The 20,202-nt window shown below is 59.4% G+C and overlaps 1 protein-coding gene across 3 annotated transcripts in view; it reads right to left on the bottom strand.

The window, feature by feature from the left end:
• Window positions 1–747: 747 nt before the first annotated feature.
• Window positions 748–20,202, bottom strand: part of BTBD9 (BTB domain containing 9) — a 447,747-nt gene continuing 428,292 nt past the window's right edge. For 2 of the 3 annotated variants that reach the window (XM_066359503.1, XM_066359504.1), the window contains exon 11: window positions 748–3,683. In XM_066359503.1, the coding sequence (XP_066215600.1) occupies window positions 3,486–3,683 (198 nt within the window). In that variant the 3' untranslated portion in view covers window positions 748–3,485. Of the gene's footprint in view, window positions 3,684–9,385; window positions 11,030–20,202 lie in introns of those variants that run through there. The other variant, XM_066359505.1, reaches the window with a different exon arrangement.

Raw genomic sequence — 20,202 nt, 5'->3', positions numbered from 1 at the left:
CCGCGGAAATAAATGGAGCGTGGCCGGCCCGCCGCAGCCACGGCCAAGGGCAGCGGCCACCCACGCACAGGGCAGGGTCACACCGAAAACACCCAACAGCAAACTCTAATGAGGAAACAGTCCTGGAAGGAGGCGCATTTGATTTTCTTTTCCCCTTGGACACCTCTCTATTCTGTCCAAAGGGAGGTTCCTAAGTGAAGCCCGTGGGGGAGGGGGGGGTGTTGGACGGAGGGACACACGCCCGTTGTCCCCAGCGGCTCAGCACTCGGGACGCTCACCTTCCATCACAGGCTATCCCTTCCCTCCTGCGTCTCTGCAAAGGGCAAGCGATTACACTTTGTTCTCCTCTAAATTAAAACCCGGTGAAGTTGCCTGGGCTGGAGCCCTCAGCGCAGCGGTTTTACAGTCGGGGCAACAGCGTAACTACTGAGCAATTTTTGGCACAATTCAAAAACTCATTTTTTTTTTTTTGTTTGCCAAGGAATCAGTCTAACAAACACATCCCATTGTTGCTGAAAATGATTTCTTTACCCAACTCTTCTAGGAAGAAAACACTTTTAATGTATTTGTCATTAAATAAGATTTTAAAGTGACAATTTAGAGCGCAATTGGGAAGAGCCCCGCGCCCACCACGGGCTCACGGCTCTCAGATCAGAAGAGGGCAGCAGCGCTGAGGATGCGGAGAATCGGCGTGCGGGCGGGCGTGCGTGCGGGCGTGCGATGGCCGTCACTCAGGTACACCTGGTGCAGGTCAGGTCGGCAGCCTCTGCTGGGGGCGCCCGCCCAGCCGCCCAGGAGCTGACTTGGAAGGCTTTCCCAAAAAGCCCTAAGGAAGTTTGCTTTATACTCTTCAACATCAAATAAAACAAACAAACTGGTCTGAAACGAAGGGCGGGGGTCTGGCATGTTCTATTTCTGATCTGGGTGGTGGTCTCAAAGCTGTCGTTTTAGTTTGTAACTGACAAGCACCACAATGAAGCGCCCGAGGTCACAGTACCCCTGTCCATCTCTGCTGCAGGTCCAGCCGTGCTGGCCTCTCCTCAACGGGACAGCACCCAGGCTGTGTCCCCACAAAGGCGGGGGGCCATGGTTCACCAACCTCGGCTCCCTGCTAGGCGAGGACTCCGAGGGCACCCGGGAACCCCAGCTGAGCGCCAGCCCATCCTGTCACCCACACTCCCGGCCAGCTCCCTGGGTCTCTGCATGTCTCGGGCCATTTTGGTCCAAGTGGCCGCAGGGGGGACTCCTCTGCAGGCCTTGCCAGGGCCCTGGAGAGCGCCTGTCATCTGGGGACTTCCCTTGGTTCCCCCCTCGGCCCTCATTTCCTGCAGATCCAGGCCTCCGTGGGGGCATGTCTGCTATGACCGGGGTGGGGGGCAGCCCCTCCCGAAAGCGCTGGCCCAGCGCGCACACAGAAGGGGCCCTCCTGCTCCCCACATCACAAGGCCCACTGGCAGGGCTGAGCTGCAGCCCAGTCCCGGGAGGCTCTGCTAAGCTCTTCAGGGTGGGCCTCGGTCCAGAGCAGCTTCCAGGGCAAGGCCTCCGGCCAGGGCCCAGGGCCCGGGGGAGGGTCGAGGTGTGAACCTCCCTGCCGCCTCATTGTCAGACTGCCTGTTTCCCTTTCCCTCTCTGCCTCTGTTAAGTCCCTAACACGAGCACCTGCGCTGGAGCACGGAGACGAGCTCCGTTCTCTCCAGGCCCACCTGGGCCGGAGTTCTGGAAGGGTGCGGACCCTGTGCGGTTCTGGCAGACAGGAGGGAGGCGGGGAGCCGAGGAGGGTGCCGCCCAGGGATGGGGGGGGGCAGGTCGCCACCCCGCGGGGCTGACAGGCCCTTCAGCAGCCCAGCCACACCCAGTGGCCACATTGTGGCCTTTGAGCCCAGGCTCCTCTCTGGACAGGTGACTTCAGAATTTAAAAAGAAGCCCTTCAAAGCACCTGCTCCAACCGTGCTGACTTCCCTGCCCAGGTAGGGGAGTGCACAGGAATTTTCCAGCTAACGTGGGCACCCTGGGGTTGCCCCACAGCGATGGGACTAAGCTTCCCTCCCATATCAAAGGCCTGCACCCCAGGGGCCTGCTCACCCTGGGGGTGGGGGGGAGAGAGGGAGGGGAGACTGGCGGAGGAGGCCCGTGGTGCTCTGCCCAGCCACCCCGGTCCGGCATTGAAGCTGCCCTGCTCCATCAGTCACGCAGAACTCAGCTATGCGAGCAGAAAACAGTCGGCCCATTGTTCTTTGTCACCCATTCCGGTGTGCCCTTAGGAACCCTAAAAGAACCCCGTGGGCCCCAGCCCCCCCGAGTGGGTCACAAGGTGTGCAGAGGACCCTGCATCCGGGGGAGCTCACGTGGAGCTGGGGCAGCGGCCAGGGAGAGCCCTCCGGGGAAGCAGAGACCGACAAGGACCCGATCGCGTTGCAAAGGGTCCGGGAACGGAAATGACCGGTAAGAGCGACAGCGGCGCCAGGTCAGGCCAGTCAGTCAGGCGACACCGTCTCAGTGAGGATTCGGAGGAAGGCGTCTTAGAAGTAAGTGCTTTTTCTTTAATTCCCGGTCGAGTACTGTGGTTGGGGGACAGACACAGCAACCCACGAACACGACGCCCCGTGCAAAGGCCCGGGCTGTATCCCCGACCCCAGGCTGCCCGCCCCACCCCCGGTGACACTGGCCACACACGGACAGGTCCAGCCCCACTGGAGGCCGGGATGGGTTTCCACACACAGGCTTCTGAATGTTAAATTGGCAGGTGGCATCATCACCATTTCCCTGTTCGCCTCCCGAAGGCGGGATGCGTTTCAGGAATGACAAGTTAATGACCCAGTGGTTCCAGTGATTACTAACCAGTGTCCACAGGTTGATTTGTTCCTTGTGTGTTTTGCTGAACTTCCTCAAAGGAGTTGTCTTGTCAGCCCAGGTGTCGCAATGAGGGGCACCTGTGCCCATCTAGGAGACGGGCACACGCTTCTCCCTCCACCCCATTTAACCGTTTAAAACAAGGACGGAAAATTACAGCGTCAAAGGGATTGAAACAAGCTATTTGCAGTTAGAGCACGTCAGAAAGACCCGGAACCCCTAGGAGTGCGAATGGAGAACAGCTAAGAGAAACAATCATTTTGTGCCAGGGTGATGTGTTCCATAAAAGTAAACACCCTACGGAAACAAACCCATTGCCTAACGGGCGCCTCCGCTCGCACGCTCCCGGGCCGGTGGGTCCCGACACGCCTGTCTGTGCTTCCTCGGTCCCCTGGCCGGGGTCGGGCTGGAGAGGTAGGGTGTTAATGGTGGGCTGATGAAGACTGAAGGCCCATTCGTTCCCCCTGGAGACCAGCCTGATTTGAACAAACTGAGGAGGACAAAGCAGCCCCCTCGTGTCCTTGGGGGCAGACCTGTTCCGTGTCCGTTTCTGCAGCAGGTCTGCTCCTGCCTGGGAGGGGGGAGGGGCAGCCACCAAAGACCCCTGCGGCCGGCCGGGCCCACCGAGGCCTCCTTTACTGGTACTGCCGGCTGGGCGAGCGGGAGTTGGAGCCCGGGCTGGAGGGCAGTGGGCTGCCGCCCGGGGCCTGCAGGGCGCGGGGCTCGAGCTGCTGGCCGGCCAGGCTGCTGTCCCCTGCCTCCGAGTCCTCGCTGTGCTCCTCCTTCTGGCTGCTCTGCTGCTCCGGACACTCAAAGTGGACACAGTGGAACACCTGGTGAGAGAAGGCAAAGACCCCATGAGTGACGGGTCAGCGTCCCCCCCCTGGAGCTGCCATCGGTCGGGACACTGGACTGCCCGGCGCTGAGGGCCGCCACACTGCCCGGTGCAGACACCCAGCCGCAGCTGGAAGGTGGAAGACATATTTCAGGGCCAAAGTAGATGGACTGATGGGGACTGGATTCAGCTCCTGTTGGTTACTTCTGTCTCAGGAATTCTATTTTTTAGTTAATTCTTGCATTTGGCAGTTGGGTTAAAAGTCAACAGGGCCACCACGCTGGCTGTGTTAGTGGTGGCCACCTCTGTGAAGATGCTGAAGAAACCACGGAACTGAACACTTTAAATAGGTGTCTTGTATGGTACGAGATCAAGATAAAGTTGTTACATTAAAAAAAGCCATAGGGCGTCGCCTCAGAGGAACACCCAGGCTCCTGGCCCAGCGTGAAGCCAGCCCCTCCCTGACTCCTGCCCCGCCCCCAAGGAGGTAGCTCTGGATGCCCGACCATATACCAGGGAGGGGCCACACCCTGACTGGCTCAGGACAACCTGGCACAAACGCCCTCACACGGAGGTGGCAGCCAACCCGCCAGGAGCGGGGGAAGCCCTGCCGCTCTGGCCCCATGCTGGGCCAGCCAGGGCGTTGACCTTGAGGACAGACAGCATGGCTGGGAGGAAGGATGGCGTGAGTGGGACAGTCTTGGCACACAGCAGGAGGTCCGGCTGGTGTGTGAGCTGCCCACTGTGCAGGGGGCGGGGCTGTCAGAGGCGGCCTGTGGGGCCCACAACCCCCAGGCACAGGGAGACAGCCCACTGGGCTCTAGCTCCAGCTCAGGGCTTGTCCCCCGGCTCTGCTGGGAAGGACTCACTCCCTTTAGTCTGGGCACAAGCACAGCTGTTTTCCAGGGGCCGCGCCGGGAGCTTTAAGGACATCGATTTCCAGGTCCTTGAAGCTTGTATCTTCTAGAACGCCGGAGGACCTGGCTGGATTCACAGCACCCTGCCCCTCCCAGGAGGGACAGCGCAGACCGCCCTCAGCCAGGTGGGCTGGCGGCGTGACTCCGGGGCCCTGGCACCGGCCGTGGGGGCGAAGTGGCCTGACAGGTTCTGAACTCAGACCTGAAGCGTGCTCAGGACTCGTGTCATTTTTAAAAACGTAAGTGCATTTTTTTTCTGGAATTATAAATACATTTTCAAGATACGCATGGATACAAGTTTTCTGCAATCACTGTCACTTTTGCTGTGCTTTATTTGATGGTTAAAATCAATTTCAGCAAATCATGTCATCAAATATTTCGAATAATTAATCCTCATCTTCCATCTTGTTTATTTTTTTCTATCTCACATTAACAAAAATACTAAACTTAAGAAATACTTTACTTCTCAACCTTAAAATGTCCAAAGGGTGACGTTTTTCTGAAGCTCTCTCAGGAGCCAAGCACACAGGACACTGGAGGTCGACACTGCAGGAGACCCGCGAGCGCCAGAGCTCCTCCCAGTCCATGGGCGGGGCCTGGGGGAGGCGGCTGCGGCGGTCGGAGCGGTCCAGGTCCAGGGGTGACGTGGGGGGCGTCGGGCAGGAACAGGGTGAGCAGATCTGAGCAGTGGACGCGGGAGGGGACCGCCCAGCGGGCTGGGGACGGCTGTGGGGCAGGCACCCTCTGCGCCTGCGCATTCCACACCGCAGGACCGGCCGCCTGTCCACCTGCTCCAACAGAGTCCTGGCCTCTGGCGCGTGTGTGCTCGTGACACAGGACCAGGATATTTGGAGAGAGATCAGCTGGGGCCACCGTGGCTTCTCCAACCAATGGTGGGAGCTTCGAGCAGGAGGAGGCACTGTGGTCCGGGAGGTATTAAACGCTCGGGGAGGCTGAGGGTGGTGGGACCTGGGAGACCCTAGCAGGGGGCAGCGATGAAGGTCACGATGGATGGGGCTGCAGCTGGAGTGGAATTTAAAGGCGAGTTCCAGCTCCCCAGGGCCCAAGAGAGTTAATGAAACTGGTGGGCTGGGCGACTGGGGTGAGGCACCCAGGCTGGGGGCCAGGCGCAGGGACCACCTCCTGGTAGGGCCGCTCTCCGTGTGGGCTGCCTTGTTCCGAGGCCCCCTGCCTTTGGGCCCAGGCGTCTCCGTCGTTGAAGGTGACGCCGCTGGCCGCACAGCTGGCACTGAACTTGCAGACTCTGAGGCTGAACTGTGACTGGTTTGCACTGAAATGCTTGTAAAGGGCGGCGGCTGCCTGAGGCCCATGTGGCGGCCATGAGAGACCACGTGGCGCAGGGGTATGGCCACTGCGCCCACGCCGCCGGGACGCTGCTCGCCCTCCCTGGCCACCCAGTGCTCACAGGAGGATGCAGTCCTCGTGCTTCCCTGGGGAGAGGTCCACCTTCCCGTCCTAGCGGCCCGCTGCCTGGGGAGCAGCCCCTGACCTCTGGATCTGCCCAGGGTGGCGAGTCTGTTCCTGGGGAAGGGTCCATCTGTAGGGAAGGAGGCACTGGCACCCGGGACGGGGCAGCTGGACACCCCCACTCTCCCTGAGGGAGGACTGGACGAGGAGACTGCAGCAGGCACAGGGCGTACAGGCAGCCGAGAGCCAGGGGGGAGCTGGCCGCCGTGTCCACCGGGAGCGCTCATCTGACCCAGCTTGGGCAGGGACACGCGCACGCACCGTGCACACACGCACCACACTCACACACCCGTCCACTGTACAATCAGGTTCACAAAGACAAATGTCGTATCAACTGTGAAATTATATTTAAAATATAAATTCTGTGCTTACCTTCCCGCATCACTATTTTCCCCATATCCTCACTTCAATTCATTTATCCACCACTGTTTCAAATTTCACATTTCAAACTCTAACATTAAGACTAAGTGAGGCATACATTTTCTGGTCTGGTCTCTTCATTGTGGCAGAGGCTGTTTTCTCCTGGAGGAAGCGGGTTTCTCTCCCCAAAGCCCAGGCCTTCGCCGCCTGCCCCAGCTCCGCCCTCCCTCCCTCCTCTCCTCCTTTCACATCAGATCTCCCTCTTCGGGCCCATCTGCAGCGGCTCACCTGTCAACAGCCAGACGGGAGGGCCCTTGACGGAAACTTAAAAATTATTTGCGCCCTCAGCTGTGCCCTGAGCACGCAGGATGGATCTGAAGCCTTCTGAGTGGCCACGGGAATCCACTCCCCTGTCGGCCTCACCTTCTTTTACACCTGAAGTGACAAGACCGTCTCTGGCAGGTGATTGACCACCGCTTGCTTCCTGAACAGCCCCTGACCAAGCATGGCACAGTGGGGGCACGCACCTGGACAGGCCTTTGCTGAGGGGCCAGGGCGATGCCCCCCACTCAGCGGTGCTTCCTCAGTCCCCAGGGCTGCGTGTAAGCGTGCAAACAGCCTGTTCTTGTCCTCAGCACACCCTGTGGTGCTCATCTGGCACCACCTGAGCCTTAGCTCTCTGACCACGCCGCATTCTTCTACACCAGGGGTAGTCAACCTTTTTATACCTACCGCCCACTTTCGTATCTCTGTTAGTAGTAACATTTTCTAACCGCCCACCGGTTCCACAGTAATGGTGATTTATAAAGTAGGGAAGTCACTTTACTTTATAAAATTTATAAAGCAGAGTTACAGCAAGTTAAAGTATATAATAATAATTACTTACCAAGTAATTATTAATTACATAAAGTAATAATAATTACTTTATGTTGGATTTTCGCTAAGTTTGGCAGAATAAATCTTTATAAAACAACTTACTATAGTTAAATCTTTTTATTTATACTTTGGTTGCTCTGCTACCGCCCACCCTGAAAGCTGGGACGTCCCCTAGTGGGCGGTAGGGACCAGGTTGACTACCACTGGGATAGACCCTCCCCTCCCGCCCCATCCTGCCCTTTAATCAGTTACCAGTGTAATCCGGCCCCGCCCTCACCCCCTCCCCGTTGCTCCGCTCCAACAGGGCCCGGCTGGTGCTAACCCTGCAGGTACGCCTGTCCCCCTCTCCTGTCGAATGGGTCCCTCTCCTGTGCTCGTGTGAGTGGCTCTTCCTTCACCTGCTGTTTCCAGGTGTGCTCTTCCCCGCCCTCCCCGCAAGCTTAATACAGGAGCACTGAGCAAATGTCACCTCGTTCCCGCCGTCAGTCCCCCTAGGACCGGCTGGTGTTTACTGCCCAAGCCACCAAGCTGTCGTAAAATAACGCGAATGGCTGCTGTTCCCAACACTGCTGACAACACCACCAGCACATCTCTGCTGGCTTTCTCCTCCACGTTTTCCAGAAATCACAACCATTCCCCCGAGGCCCCAGGGTGCAGGGTAGACCCTCCCATCTGAGTGGGGGGCAACTGGAGGCCCTTGAGGTCCTGCTGCCTACTGAGGTCCCGGGGCTCTGGGCAGGCCTGCTGGGGCCAGGGAGCAACGGTCAGACAGAAGGACCGAGGCCGTCTCAGAGCCGTGCTTCTGCCTGTGACCCCGAGTGTCGCTAAGGGACCAGCTGACTTGAACGTGGGCCCTGAGTGTTTCCGGAGAGCCAGCAGGCTCTGCCAGAGTCAAGGGTAACACAGCGGCCACAGGCTGAGGGTGGAGATTCTAAGTGAAGGGGGTGTTTTACCAGCGGAAGGACAGGTGAGGTCAGACGCCAGTGACGAGGTGACGAGGTGGAGAGCGTGTGCAGGGGACGCCAGAGTGAGCAGTTCAAGGACAGGCAGAGGTCGAGGATGGGCTGGTGCCCCCGTGCCAGCCCGAGACCGAGTGAGAGTGACAAGTGTAGCAGGCACGGCCCGAGGAGCTGAATGTGTGAATGGGGCTTAAGGGTCAGGATGTGCCAGTACATTCATTCCTTTATTCATTCCACACATGGGCACCTCTGGCCCGCGGCACCACCTGCATGCCCATCGTGGACGACCTGGCCCCTCAGGGTGCACCGTCCAGTGAGGACAGCAGACACCTTAGCGAACAAGCAGGGAGGTCTGGACACATGGGAAACCTGTGGGTGTGAAGGAGGGTCCCAGCCAGCCCGGGGGTGGGCAGACCACTGCGGCAGGCTCTCAAGCCAGTGGTGGTGACAGAAAGCAGGGGATGCAGGGTAGCTGGGAGTGCGGGCAGGGGCGACAAGAGGCCACAGTCCCAGGACACGACGGGGGGCTGACGCAGACCTGGGCAGGGAGCTAGGTGCTCTGGAGGAAGGAGACTCTTTAAAGAAATATGCCTTAAATTTAAAATATTACAAAAGGAATACTTGTATATGGCCAAGTAATATATGTCTAAAGAAAGACAGTAGATGACAACAAACACAAAACCTCAGGTCAGAGGAACCCTAATATACACAGCCACTTCCAAACGAAGCCAGAGCTGCCGCCGCAGTGGGACTCGGCCTCAAATCTTTGGGATGTTAAGACAGCAAAACCCCCTTGGCTTGGGCCTAAGGCAGCACCGTGCCCCAGAGCGCTGTCTGCAGGGACAACCAGCAAGCAGGTATCATGATCAGGGCCCATGACTACTGGACTGAAAATTTAAAAATTGATTAGAATTGGCATCCCTACGTTATGTTATCTGCACCAATAGAAGGGCCTTCCTCCCACTGGTGTCATTGTTCCCCTTCCGTTCTCTTCAATACCAGAGCCTTTGTCTCCTAATTGGAACATTATTTGGGCTTCTGCCTGAAGCAATGCTTCCCAAATAGCTGTTCTTTGATCTCAAATAAATGCTTGTTGCCTCTTGCTTTGAAAGGCCTTTTATTTTTAGGTGAACACTTGAAATCCCCCGAGGTGGAATTTAGCGGTCTGGGATAAAAGAGGAAAGACTCGTTTTTAAATGAAGAATAACAGAACTTGTTAGAGACTCAGTGAGACTGAGGGGAAGAAGAGGGCCAGCAGTGACTGCAGATCCTCTGGGAGAGGAGGCTCAGGGCTGCGGGAGGGGACAGGTGCAGGGTCCCCAGGGCGCTGCAGGCTCAGCCAGCCTCCCAGGACCTGTGCTCATCTTCAGATCCTTTCCCAGGTTTTGTTTTTGAAACTGTGATGCCCTCACTGAGCAGGAACACTCAGCAGGCAGCACACCCTCCCCACCCCCAGCAGGGGAGGGCGGGGCCTGCGCCCCAGACCACACCCACGGCGGGCTCCAACCCGGGGGCCCAGCAGCTCCAATGCCTGTGCTCTCAGTATCAGGACAGCTGCCCTGCACAGAACATTCTAATAGCACGTGATCGGGAATACCAGAAGTTACTTTCTCCTGGAAGAAGGAGGTGAGGGAAGGTCAGAGAGGAAGAGGCGCATAAATGAGGCCTTGAAGAGTGGGGAGGCAGGCAGGGAGGGCAGGGGCCTTGCAGTCATCTCTGCGGGAACCTAACGGTGCAGAGCAAGGCCCACACGGGCCTGGACCCGGGCCTGGACTGCCCTGCAGACGCTGCCCACGGGGAGTAAGCGGCAAGGTGTCTGCTCCTCCATCACCTTGTGCAGGCTGGGGAGTCCTGCCCTGGGACGCTGGGCACCTTCAGATGTGTGCCTGTTGCTAATGGCACCCAGAGACAGGGCCTGTGGGTGGCCCTGAACATGTTCCTGGGAGCAGGGGTGGACAGTTAGCCTGTCCCTGGGAGACTGGTTCCTTAATTAGTGTCCGTGCAGTGGGGCCGGAAGGGGTGCGGTAAGGGAGGGGGTGCCTCTGCTCTTTCCCAGGAAACGGACGAGGCAGCCGATGTCATGGAGAAGTTGTCACTACCACAGGGGGTGGAGTGCCACCTGCAAATGTCACAGACCCCCAAGCGGTCCTTCCCACCGGGTACCGTGGGCCTCCCTCTGGGTGGACAGCCACGTTCTCAGTTCCTCTGGGCTCAGAAGCTCGAGTAATTCCATTTCTTTCCCCTGGACCTTCCCCACACTGTCACAGCCGCGGAAAGGATGGGCCCAAAGGCGAATGAGGCATCCAGGGCACGGCCGCACTACTGATTTATGTGGAACCATTACCCCAGGCCCGCGTCACGCGCCCTTCCCCTGTTCGGCAATCATGTATCCCATTAGCCTGTTTGATGGCCGCTGCTCGCAAAGGGGCACCTTCGCCGAACCAGCGTCAATGGCCTCCGATCTGTCCCCAGGGAGGTGCCGGCTGATTCGAAATGTGGTCCCGTGTACGAAGCCCCGCAGTCTCAGTCACCGCCGGGGTCTTTTCTGTAGCTGGTGTTTAGAATCGCTTTGCCTTCTTCTTGGGGAGCCAGGTCGCTCGGTCCGTCGGGGGTGTTCTTTCCTCCGTGGACCTGGACGCATGCGCGTGGTGGCGGCTCCCGCTTGGCGATGAGGCAGTTCCCCGCGGTCGCTTGCCTGCGCCCTTCGCTCCCGGGGTTCCCTTCACTTCAACATAACTGCAAGGCTTTAGAAGCAGAGAGCCTCTGTTAATTTTCTGAAGTTGGCCTAAGAGTCCAGGTGAACTACAGCAGAAATTGGGAAAATCTAGTAAATGGTGATCAATGACAACCTGCTTTTCTGGCTTCTCCTGGGTAATTTCCAACAGGCTGCTTTCATGCCAACCGATACAAACGGGATTTCTGACCTGAGCTCTCAACTAACATTTACAAGGTGATGTATCCTTTTTTTAGAGAGAGAGAGAGAGAGACAGGAAGGGAGATGAGAAGCATCAATTCTTTGTTGCGGCACCTTAGTTACTCAATGATTGCTTTCTCGTGTGTGCCTTGACCAGGGGCTACAGCAGAGCAAGTGACCCCTTGCTCAAGCCAGCGACCTTGGGTTCAAACCAGCGACCATGGGGATGTCAATGATCCAAAACTCAAGCCGGCGACTTTAGGTTTTTGAACCTGGGACCTCAGCATCCCAGGTTGATGCTTTATCCACTTCGCCAACCCCTGGTCAGGCAAGGTGCCCTAGCTTTATAATAGAAACCTACCTCTCAGTGATGCTGGCCCATAAGTCAGACACAAATACTTGATTCTGAGTTATGCCACACTGAGGACTTCAGTTTCTTTCACATATCAGGCGTGACAGCATCACACACCCACTTAGCATGCGATGAAGTTAACTGACACTGATGATGGTGACATTAATACCTCCTTATGCTCCTCTCAGGAGCAGAGCGTTCCTCTACAGACTGTAGGGATATTTTTTTTTTTCCTTTAAAAATGAAGACTAAAAGCCCTGGCAGGTTGGCTCAGCGGCATAGCATTGGCCCCGTGTGTGGAAGTCCTGGGTTCAGTTCCTGGCCAGGGCACAAAGGAGAAGCACCCATCTGCTTCTCCACCCTTCCCCCTCCCCTTCCTCTCTGTCTCTCTCTTCTCCTCCTGCAGCCAAGGCTCCATTAGAGCAAAGTTGGCCCCGGCACTGAGGATGGCTCCATGGCCTCCACCTAAGGTGCTGGAATGGCTCTGGTTGCAGTGGAACATCGCCCCCTGGTGGGCATGCTGGGTGGATCCCAGCAGGGTGCATGTGGGAGTCTGTCTGCCCCCCCCCCACCCCGGTTTCTTACTTGGATAAAATACAAAAAAAAAAAAAATGAAGTGTTTCCAACAAAATACCCCTTTTTATAAACCAAAGTTTCATAAGTTTTATATATGCACATCTAAACAGCCCAAAACACTGTGTTCAGGTGAGGAACCTGTTTCACAGGGAGACATTTCCAGGCTGTGAACACGTGCCCCAGGAAACCCAAAGCTTCGTACAAGCATTCATCCCCATGTTTCTTGGTGACGCTGCTTATATATGGCAATAGTTTTCTAACTTTCCAATGTCAGTTTCCCATGTTCACATAGGCCAGGCACCCACACAGAACTAGAACTCCACTGCTTGGAAGGTTCTGGAAAAGCAGACTTTCCAATACTAGTCCCCGAGGCAGCCCCAGAATTCCTGATTCCGTTTTTTACATGTGCACACTCCAGAGTTCCAGGTCGGGCGAATCACTCAATTAATTAGGCCCTGAAGTGGTGGAAGGTTTTTTTTTTATTTTTGAAAAACTAAGCCTGACCTGCGGTGGCGCAGTGGATAGAGTGTTGACCTGGAATGCTGAGGCCACAGGATCGAAACCCCGGGCTTGCCTGGTCACATGAGAAAAGCAACTACTATGAGTTGTCTTCCCACCCATCCCCCACCCCCAAAATCAATAGGAAAAACTTAAAACAACAGCAAAAAAAAAAAAAAAAAGGAAATGTTCTAGTTCCAGGCAGAGGCTGGTAGTGTGGCCCTACTACGCCTCCTTCATGCCGGGCAGGGATCAGGAGAGTCGGGCCGCGCCCCTCTCCGGGGAAGGCTAGTGTGGCGTCCGGGCCGTCCTGGGCAGTTCTTTGTCCAGCCAGGTGACACGCGTCTGTATGGTCTGGAGGAGCTCGCTGCAGGGAGGTGTCAGGCCTGTGGGCTCAGTGGTGGGGCACCGGGATCGCCCCCACTGGCCACACTGCAGGGAGGTGTCGGGCCTGCGGGCTCAGTGGTGGGGCACCGAGATCGCCCCCACTGGCCACACTGCAGGGAGGTGTCGGGCCTGCGGGCTCAGCGGTGGGGCACCGAGATCGCCCCCACTGGTCACGCTGCAGGGAGGTGTCAGGCCTGCGGGCTCAGTGGGGGGGCACCGAGATCGCCCCCACTGGCCACACTGCAGGGAGGTGTCGGGCCTGCGGGCTCAGTGGTGGGGCACCGAGACCGCCCCCACTGGTCACACTGCAGGGAGGTGTCGGGCCTGCGGGCTCAGTGGGGGGGCACCGAGACCGCCCCCACTGGTCACACTGCAGGGAGGTGTCGGGCCTGCGGGCTCAGCGGTGGGGCACCGAGATCGCCCCCACTGGTCACGCTGCAGGGAGGTGTCGGGCCTGCGGGCTCAGCGGTGGGGCACCGGGACCGCCCCCACTGGTCACGCTGCAGGGAGGTGTCGGGCCTGCGGGCTCAGCGGTGGGGCACCGGGATCGCCCCCACTGGCCACGCTGCAGGGAGGTGTCGGGCCTGCGGGCTCAGCGGTGGGGCACCGGGATCGCCCCCACTGGTCACGCTGCAGGGAGGTGTCGGGCCTGCGGGCTCAGCGGTGGGGCACCGGGATCGCCCCCACTGGTCACGCTGCAGGGAGGTGTCGGGCCTGCGGGCTCAGTGGTGGGGCACCGGGACCGCCCCCACTGGTCACACTGCAGGGAGGTGTCGGGCCTGCGGGCTCAGTGGTGGGGCACCGAGACCGCCCCCACTGGTCACACTGCAGGGAGGTGTCGGGCCTGCGGGCTCAGTGGTGGGGCACCGGGATCGCCCCCACTGGTCACACTGCAGGGAGGTGTCGGGCCTGCGGGCTCAGTGGTGGGGCACCGGGATCGCCCCCACTGGTCACACTGCAGGGAGGTGTCGGGCCTGCGGGCTCAGTGGTGGGGCACTGGGATCGCCCCCACTGGTCACACTGCAGGGAGGTGTCGGGCCTGCGGGCTCAGTGGTGGGGCACCGGGATCGCCCCCACTGGTCACACTGCAGGGAGGTGTCGGGCCTGCGGGCTCAGTGGTGGGGCACCGGGACCGCCCCCACTGGTCACACTGCAGGGAGGTGTCGGGCCTGCGGGCTCAGTGGTGGGGCACCGAGACCGCCCCCACTGGTCACACTGCGCGGTGGCTTCCAGCACCCACCTGCTCGGGCTCTGGGCACCTTCTCCCTGGCCAGCTGTTTGGTGCAGAGCGCCTGCTGCTCCAGCACAAGACGCCCTAGGCTGTGAGGTGCTGGGAACGATGGCACGTGCTCGCTGTTGTGTCATTCCTCTCTTTTCCCAATAAAAATCTTTCACAATAGCCCCTTATAAAGATGCCTATAAAAGGATCTTTTATAATAATGTTACAAATTAAATATTTTTCTGTTCTTTTTCTATCTCACTGGGAAGGAACCTTTGAGATCTGGTTCATTCTCATTTTTTTTTTTTTTTTCAGAGAGAGAGAGGGATAGACAGGGACAGACAGACAGGAACGGAGAGAGATGAGAAGCATCAATCATTAGTTTTTCATTGAGCGTTGCCAACACCTTAGTTGTTCATTGATTGCTTTCTCATATGTGCCTTGACCGCGGGCCTTCAGCAGACTGAGTAACCCCCTGCTGGAGCCAGCGACCTTGGGTTCAAGCTGGTGGGCTTTTTGCTTAAACCAGATGAGCCCGCGCTCAATCTGGCGACCTCGGATCTTGAACCTGGGTCCTCTGCATCCCAGTCCAATGCTCTATCCACTGCACCACCTGGTCAGGCTCACTCTCCTTATTTTAATGACAAGTATCCTGCCAGCCGGGGAGGTGAAGGGACTGGCCGGGGCGGCACAGCAGGTTGGGGTGAGGCTGGCATCGGTGGAGGTCTCCGCACACTTCTCCCTCCTCCGGGGCTTCCTCCCCCTCCTGCCCGGTTCACTTTGGCCACTGTCAGGGTTCCTTGTGAATCTCTTCTTAGCCTGACTCTTCGGAGGCTCCTGACGGCGACCGTCAGCTGCATGTGTCGTCCCTAAATCCCCGTTTGTTTGGCTGGCTCACCTCCAACCCTGTGCCCTTCACTTTCTTGCAGTAAATGTTTCCCGACGCCCTCAGAGCCAGCACAGCCCCAAGGTCACGGGGACTGCAGCCTGCCTGGGAGCAGCGGCCTCAGGGAGCCCCGAGAGCCAACTCCCTCAGAACCTGCAGCGCAGCTCTGGCCCCGGTCCGATTCGCGGAGGGGCTGGCGCCCTGGACAGCGCTGGGTGCCAGGGCAGGAAGCCCGGGACATGGCTGTGCCCACAGGTGCAGAGCAGGGGGGCCCGCAGAGCCTCACGCTGGGCCTGTGGCACAAACTCGGGCCCGCAGAGCCTCACGCTGGGCCTGCGGCACAAACTCGGGCCTGCAGGCTGGCAGACACGCGTGGGCTAGGGCTCACGCTCTCTGTGGCCTGAGCCAGTCCTGCCCCTGCAAGGGCCCCCTCCGCCTCCCACAGAGCACAGGGCACCCGGGCGCCCTGCAAACCTGGCCTGCTTCAGGCATTTCTATCTCTGAGCAGTGTGTTTGTGAGCCCCCCCATCCCTGCCTGTGAGACCCCAGACGCTGGCTCTCCCGGCAGGAGTGCGAGAGCGCCCCCCCATCCCTGCCTGTGAGACCCCAGACGCTGGCTCTCCCGGCAGGAGTGCGAGAGCGCCCCCCCAACCCTGCCTGTGAGACCCCAGACGCTGGCTCTCCCGGCAGGAGTGCGAGAGCGCCCCCCCAACCCTGCCTGTGAGACCCCAGACGCTGGCTCTCCCGGCAGGAGTGCGAGAGCGCCCCCCCAACCCTGCCTGTGAGACCCCAGACGCTGGCTCTCCCGGCAGGAGTGCGAGAGCGCCCCCCCAACCCTGCCTGTGAGACCCCAGACGCTGGCTCTCCCGGCAGGAGTGCGAGAGCGCCCCCCCATCCCTGCCTGTGAGACCTCAGACGCTGGCTCCCCCGGCAGGAGTGAAAGAGCGAGGCCCCCATCCCTGCCTGTGAGACCCCAGACGCTGGCTCCCCCGGCAGGAGTGAAAGAGCGAGGGGCTGGCCTGTCCTCAGCTCCCATCTCTGGGTGACCGGCTGGGAATTCTGGTCTTGGGAGCCCGCATGCGGCCGGGTGGGCTTCAGGGCGCAGAGGACCTTCCGCAGGACCTGAGGGGCTCCTCGGAGCCGGAGCCGGGTCGACCTGGGGGCTGGGGGCTGAGCTGTAACCATCACCAGGCCAAGAGGGAGGGTTAGTTGTTTTTTAATAAACAGAGTCCGTTTTCAAGTATTTTTTTCCTTCACTAGAGCCACATGTTGCTATGGTAACGAGGATGGCAACTGGGAGCCCAGAACCTCTCACCCGCCTGGCGGAAACCTGTAAATAAACTGCGCCCACTCCAGGCTCAGCTGAGTGGTCCTGGAGGGCGGCTCAGCGGCCACTCGTGCACTCCCTGCCCTGCTGGTGCCACGGGGTTCGGGCAGGGGCTCCTGCTGCCGGCCCTGCCCGCCCAAAGCCCTCCACACACAGGCTCATCCCGTCTACCCTACTCCTGGGGCCGGGCTCCCTTGACCGCTTTTATAGCCGAGGAGAGCCCCTGCCCAGTGCCCGGCCCCCACCCACCCACCCACTCCCCCCACTGCACTCTGGTCTCGCCCAGCGACGGCTCTCCGCAACGTCCCTGCAACCACGGTCTCTTCCTGTAGCTGGCTGCTCTCAGGCAGTGAACCCGCAGTCCCGCACGGGAGGGCCCTGCCTCGGTTTCTCTCCTGGCCCCGGCCTGCCCCAGGCACCGCCAGCTCAGCAAGGCTGGGCGCCCGCCCATCTCTGCAGCTTCGCCGTTCAGTATGCCGTTCTGGGAGACAGAGTCACCCGGGTGTGAAGAGCCAGCGTGCCTGGGTTCGAATCCTGGCTCTGCCTCCCACCAGGGGGGTGACCTTGTGCAAACCACCTGACGCCACTCAGCTTCCGATGCCGGTTTTCCCTTCTTGCTTAAAGCAGAACGTTTGTTGTTAAAACCATGCACTATAAAGTGCCTGAAACACACAGGTATGTACGCGTGTATGTGGCGACACACAGTGAACGCCACGTAGGCCCCCTCGGGTCAAGACCCAGGACCGCTGCTGGGCCCCGGGACCCTCCTCGAGGCCCTTCCTGAGCTGAGCCCCCGCCTGAGAAAACCGCCATTCTGGCACGAATAATAATCATTCCTTTGCTTAAATATTTTTTTCACCACCTGTGTATGTATCCTTAAATGTTACAGCTTAGTTTTGCCTGTTTTTGACATTTATATGAATGCAATCCTACTGTATGTATTTTTGTTTACGTCTGGCTTCTTTCCTTCCAAATAGATGGTGGCCCTTGGACCTGGTGACCCACTTTGCTTGCCCAGGCTCTCGAGGCTGCACCATCGGCGGGGCCCTGTGTGTCTGCTGTGACTAGTGCGAGCGTCCTCCCTCCTGCGTCCCGGACTCGTGTGAGTTTCTGTAGGGACTGACTCTGCACAGGCGGCAGCAGGAACCTGGGCCCAGCCTGGCGTCTCTGCGTGCCCTCCCAGTGCACTGACGACTGCAGGAACCTGGGCCCAGCCTGGCCGTCTCTGCGTGCCCTCCCAGTGCACTGACGACTGCAGGAACCTGGGCCCAGCCTGGCCGTCTCTGCGTGCCCTCCCAGTGCACTGACGACTGCAGGAACCTGGGCCCAGCCTGGCGTCTCTGCGTGCCCTCCCAGTGCACAGGCGGCAGCAGGAACCTGGGCCCAGCCTGGCGTCTCTGCGTGCCCTCCCAGTGCACAGGCGGCAGCAGGAACCTGGGCCCAGCCTGGCGTCTCTGCGTGCCCTCCCAGTGCACAGGCGGCAGCAGGAACCTGGGTCCAGCCTGGCGTCTCTGCGTGCCCTCCCAGTGCACTGACGACTGCAGGAACCTGGGCCCAGCCTGGCGTCTCTGCGTGCCCTCCCAGTGCACAGGCGGCAGCAGGAACCTGGGCCCAGCCTGGCGTCTCTGCGTGCCCTCCCAGTGCACTGACGACTGCAGGAACCTGGGCCCAGCCTGGCCGTCTCTGCGTGCCCTCCCAGTGCACTGACGACTGCAGGAACCTGGGCCCAGCCTGGCCGTCTCTGCGTGCACTCCCAGTGCACTGACGACTGCAGGAACCTGGGCCCAGCCTGGCGTCTCTGCGTGCCCTCCCAGTGCACTGACGACTGCAGGAACCTGGGCCCAGCCGGCCGTCTCTGCGTGCCCTCCCAGTGCACTGACGACTGCAGGAACCTGGGCCCAGCCTGGCGTCTCTGCGTGCCCTCCCAGTGCACAGGCGGCAGCAGGAACCTGGGCCCAGCCTGGCGTCTCTGCGTGCCCTCCCAGTGCACAGGCGGCAGCAGGAACCTGGGCCCAGCCTGGCGTCTCTGCGTGCCCTCCCAGTGCACAGGCGGCAGCAGGAACCTGGGCCCAGCCGGCCGTCTCTGCGTGCACTCCCAGTGCACTGACGACTGCGCATCGCCCTCATCTCTGCCAACGCCGGCTGAATCTCTTCGCTTTTAAGCTGCAGCGGGAGAAGAACCCCTCACTACGAGGATCACGTGGTGCAACAACTCTACGGGCCCAGGTAGGGCCTGGCACACAGAAAGCACTCAGGGAACATTAGTTATTGAAATGCATGAGTATTATCCTAAACGGGGAGATGCTGAGGCATTTGGCATAGGTAGTTTTCCACTCATGCGAGTTTCTGGTTTCAGAGCCGCAGTGTGACGACAGAAACTCTGCCTTGGGGCGCTGGGGACGCCAGGTCTGCCCAGACAAGGAGCTGAGTCACCAAGGCTTGTCCCTCCCTGGCTGACTGACGGGGAGAGGGAGAGATGGACAGAAACTCTGCCTTGGGGCGCTGGGGATGCCCCGTCTGCCCACGACAAGGAGCTGAGTCATACGACAAGGAGCTGAGTCACTGAGGCTTGTCCCTCCCTGGCCGACTGACGGGGAGAGGGAGAGATGGATGGAGAGACCGCGAGACTCATTCACCCTTCGGCTGGCACGTGCCCTGTTTACACGCGCAGGCCTGCGCTAGGTGCCGGGGATATAAAGATAAATACGACATGGCCTCTCTCCGCGGCTACATAAATTCGATAAGTAAATGGAAGCCTGAGAGCTGCCTACAGACTGTCGATACCGTCCCCGGTCTCTGTATTGACGTGGCCAAGGCTCTCGTGTGGGTTCCCGTGAGCAGGGGCCCACACGTGCACCCTGCACAGCTAGTTTCTCTGCTCACCCGTTTTAACCCTTGGGGCCGCCTGCGCCCGTGAGCTCAACGCCTAATGAAAAGATCACACCGAAAGCTGCTCTCAGACCCAGGTTTTCATAAAAGTCGCAAAAAGAAACAGGAAGAACTTCCATTTCTTGGGCTATACTGACTGGTTGTTACAGGTCTGCAGACAGGCCTCCTAGGACCCCGCCCACTCTCCTCAGGGAGCCCAGGGGCCTTTGTGACCAGGCTGCGGAGACCACCAAGGGGAACGGAGGGGTCCGTGAGCTGCAGGGCACAAGGCCCAGCTTCTAACCCTTTCCGGACAGGAGGGAATGGGGAGCACGTCCGCTTCCTGGGTAGCTCAGGCCGGTCAGCAGCTGAGGCAGTGGCCCACTGACCACACGACCCCTGAGCTGGCGACTGAGGCTTCCAGGAGGTGGACACAGCCAGGAGGGACCTTTCTGGCGGGGTACTGGGGAGGTGCTCGTGAACGGAAACAGCTGGAGGCGGGGAGGACGAGGGTAGGTGTGCGGGGAGACAGACCGACAGGTGCCTGCCATCCAGCGCCTCATGCAGGAGGACGGCAGGGGAAGCCCTGCGCCTGCGCACGGAGAATGAGCAAAACGGCATTCAAGGGTGAAGGAAACACGAGCCATGTGGGGAGTGCAACAAGCACGGGGTGCAGGGCAGAGAGCAGAGCATGACACACATGCACGCAGACGTACGCGCACATGCATGCACACACACAGACATGCAAACAGGCACACACGCATGCACACAATGCACTGCACACATGTGCACGCGCACACACACTGGAGTGAAAGGAGGGTGTTAGACAAGGTAGGGTTGCTGGCAACAATGGCTCCGGGCACAGAGGAGCAGGAGGTCACTGAAGGAAG

Source organism: Saccopteryx leptura, chromosome 1 (genome assembly GCF_036850995.1).
Source record: "Saccopteryx leptura isolate mSacLep1 chromosome 1, mSacLep1_pri_phased_curated, whole genome shotgun sequence".
NCBI classification, from domain to species: domain Eukaryota; kingdom Metazoa; phylum Chordata; class Mammalia; order Chiroptera; family Emballonuridae; genus Saccopteryx; species Saccopteryx leptura.
Note: the sequence above shows the minus strand (reverse complement) of the source record. Positions and strands in the feature narration are given on the sequence as shown.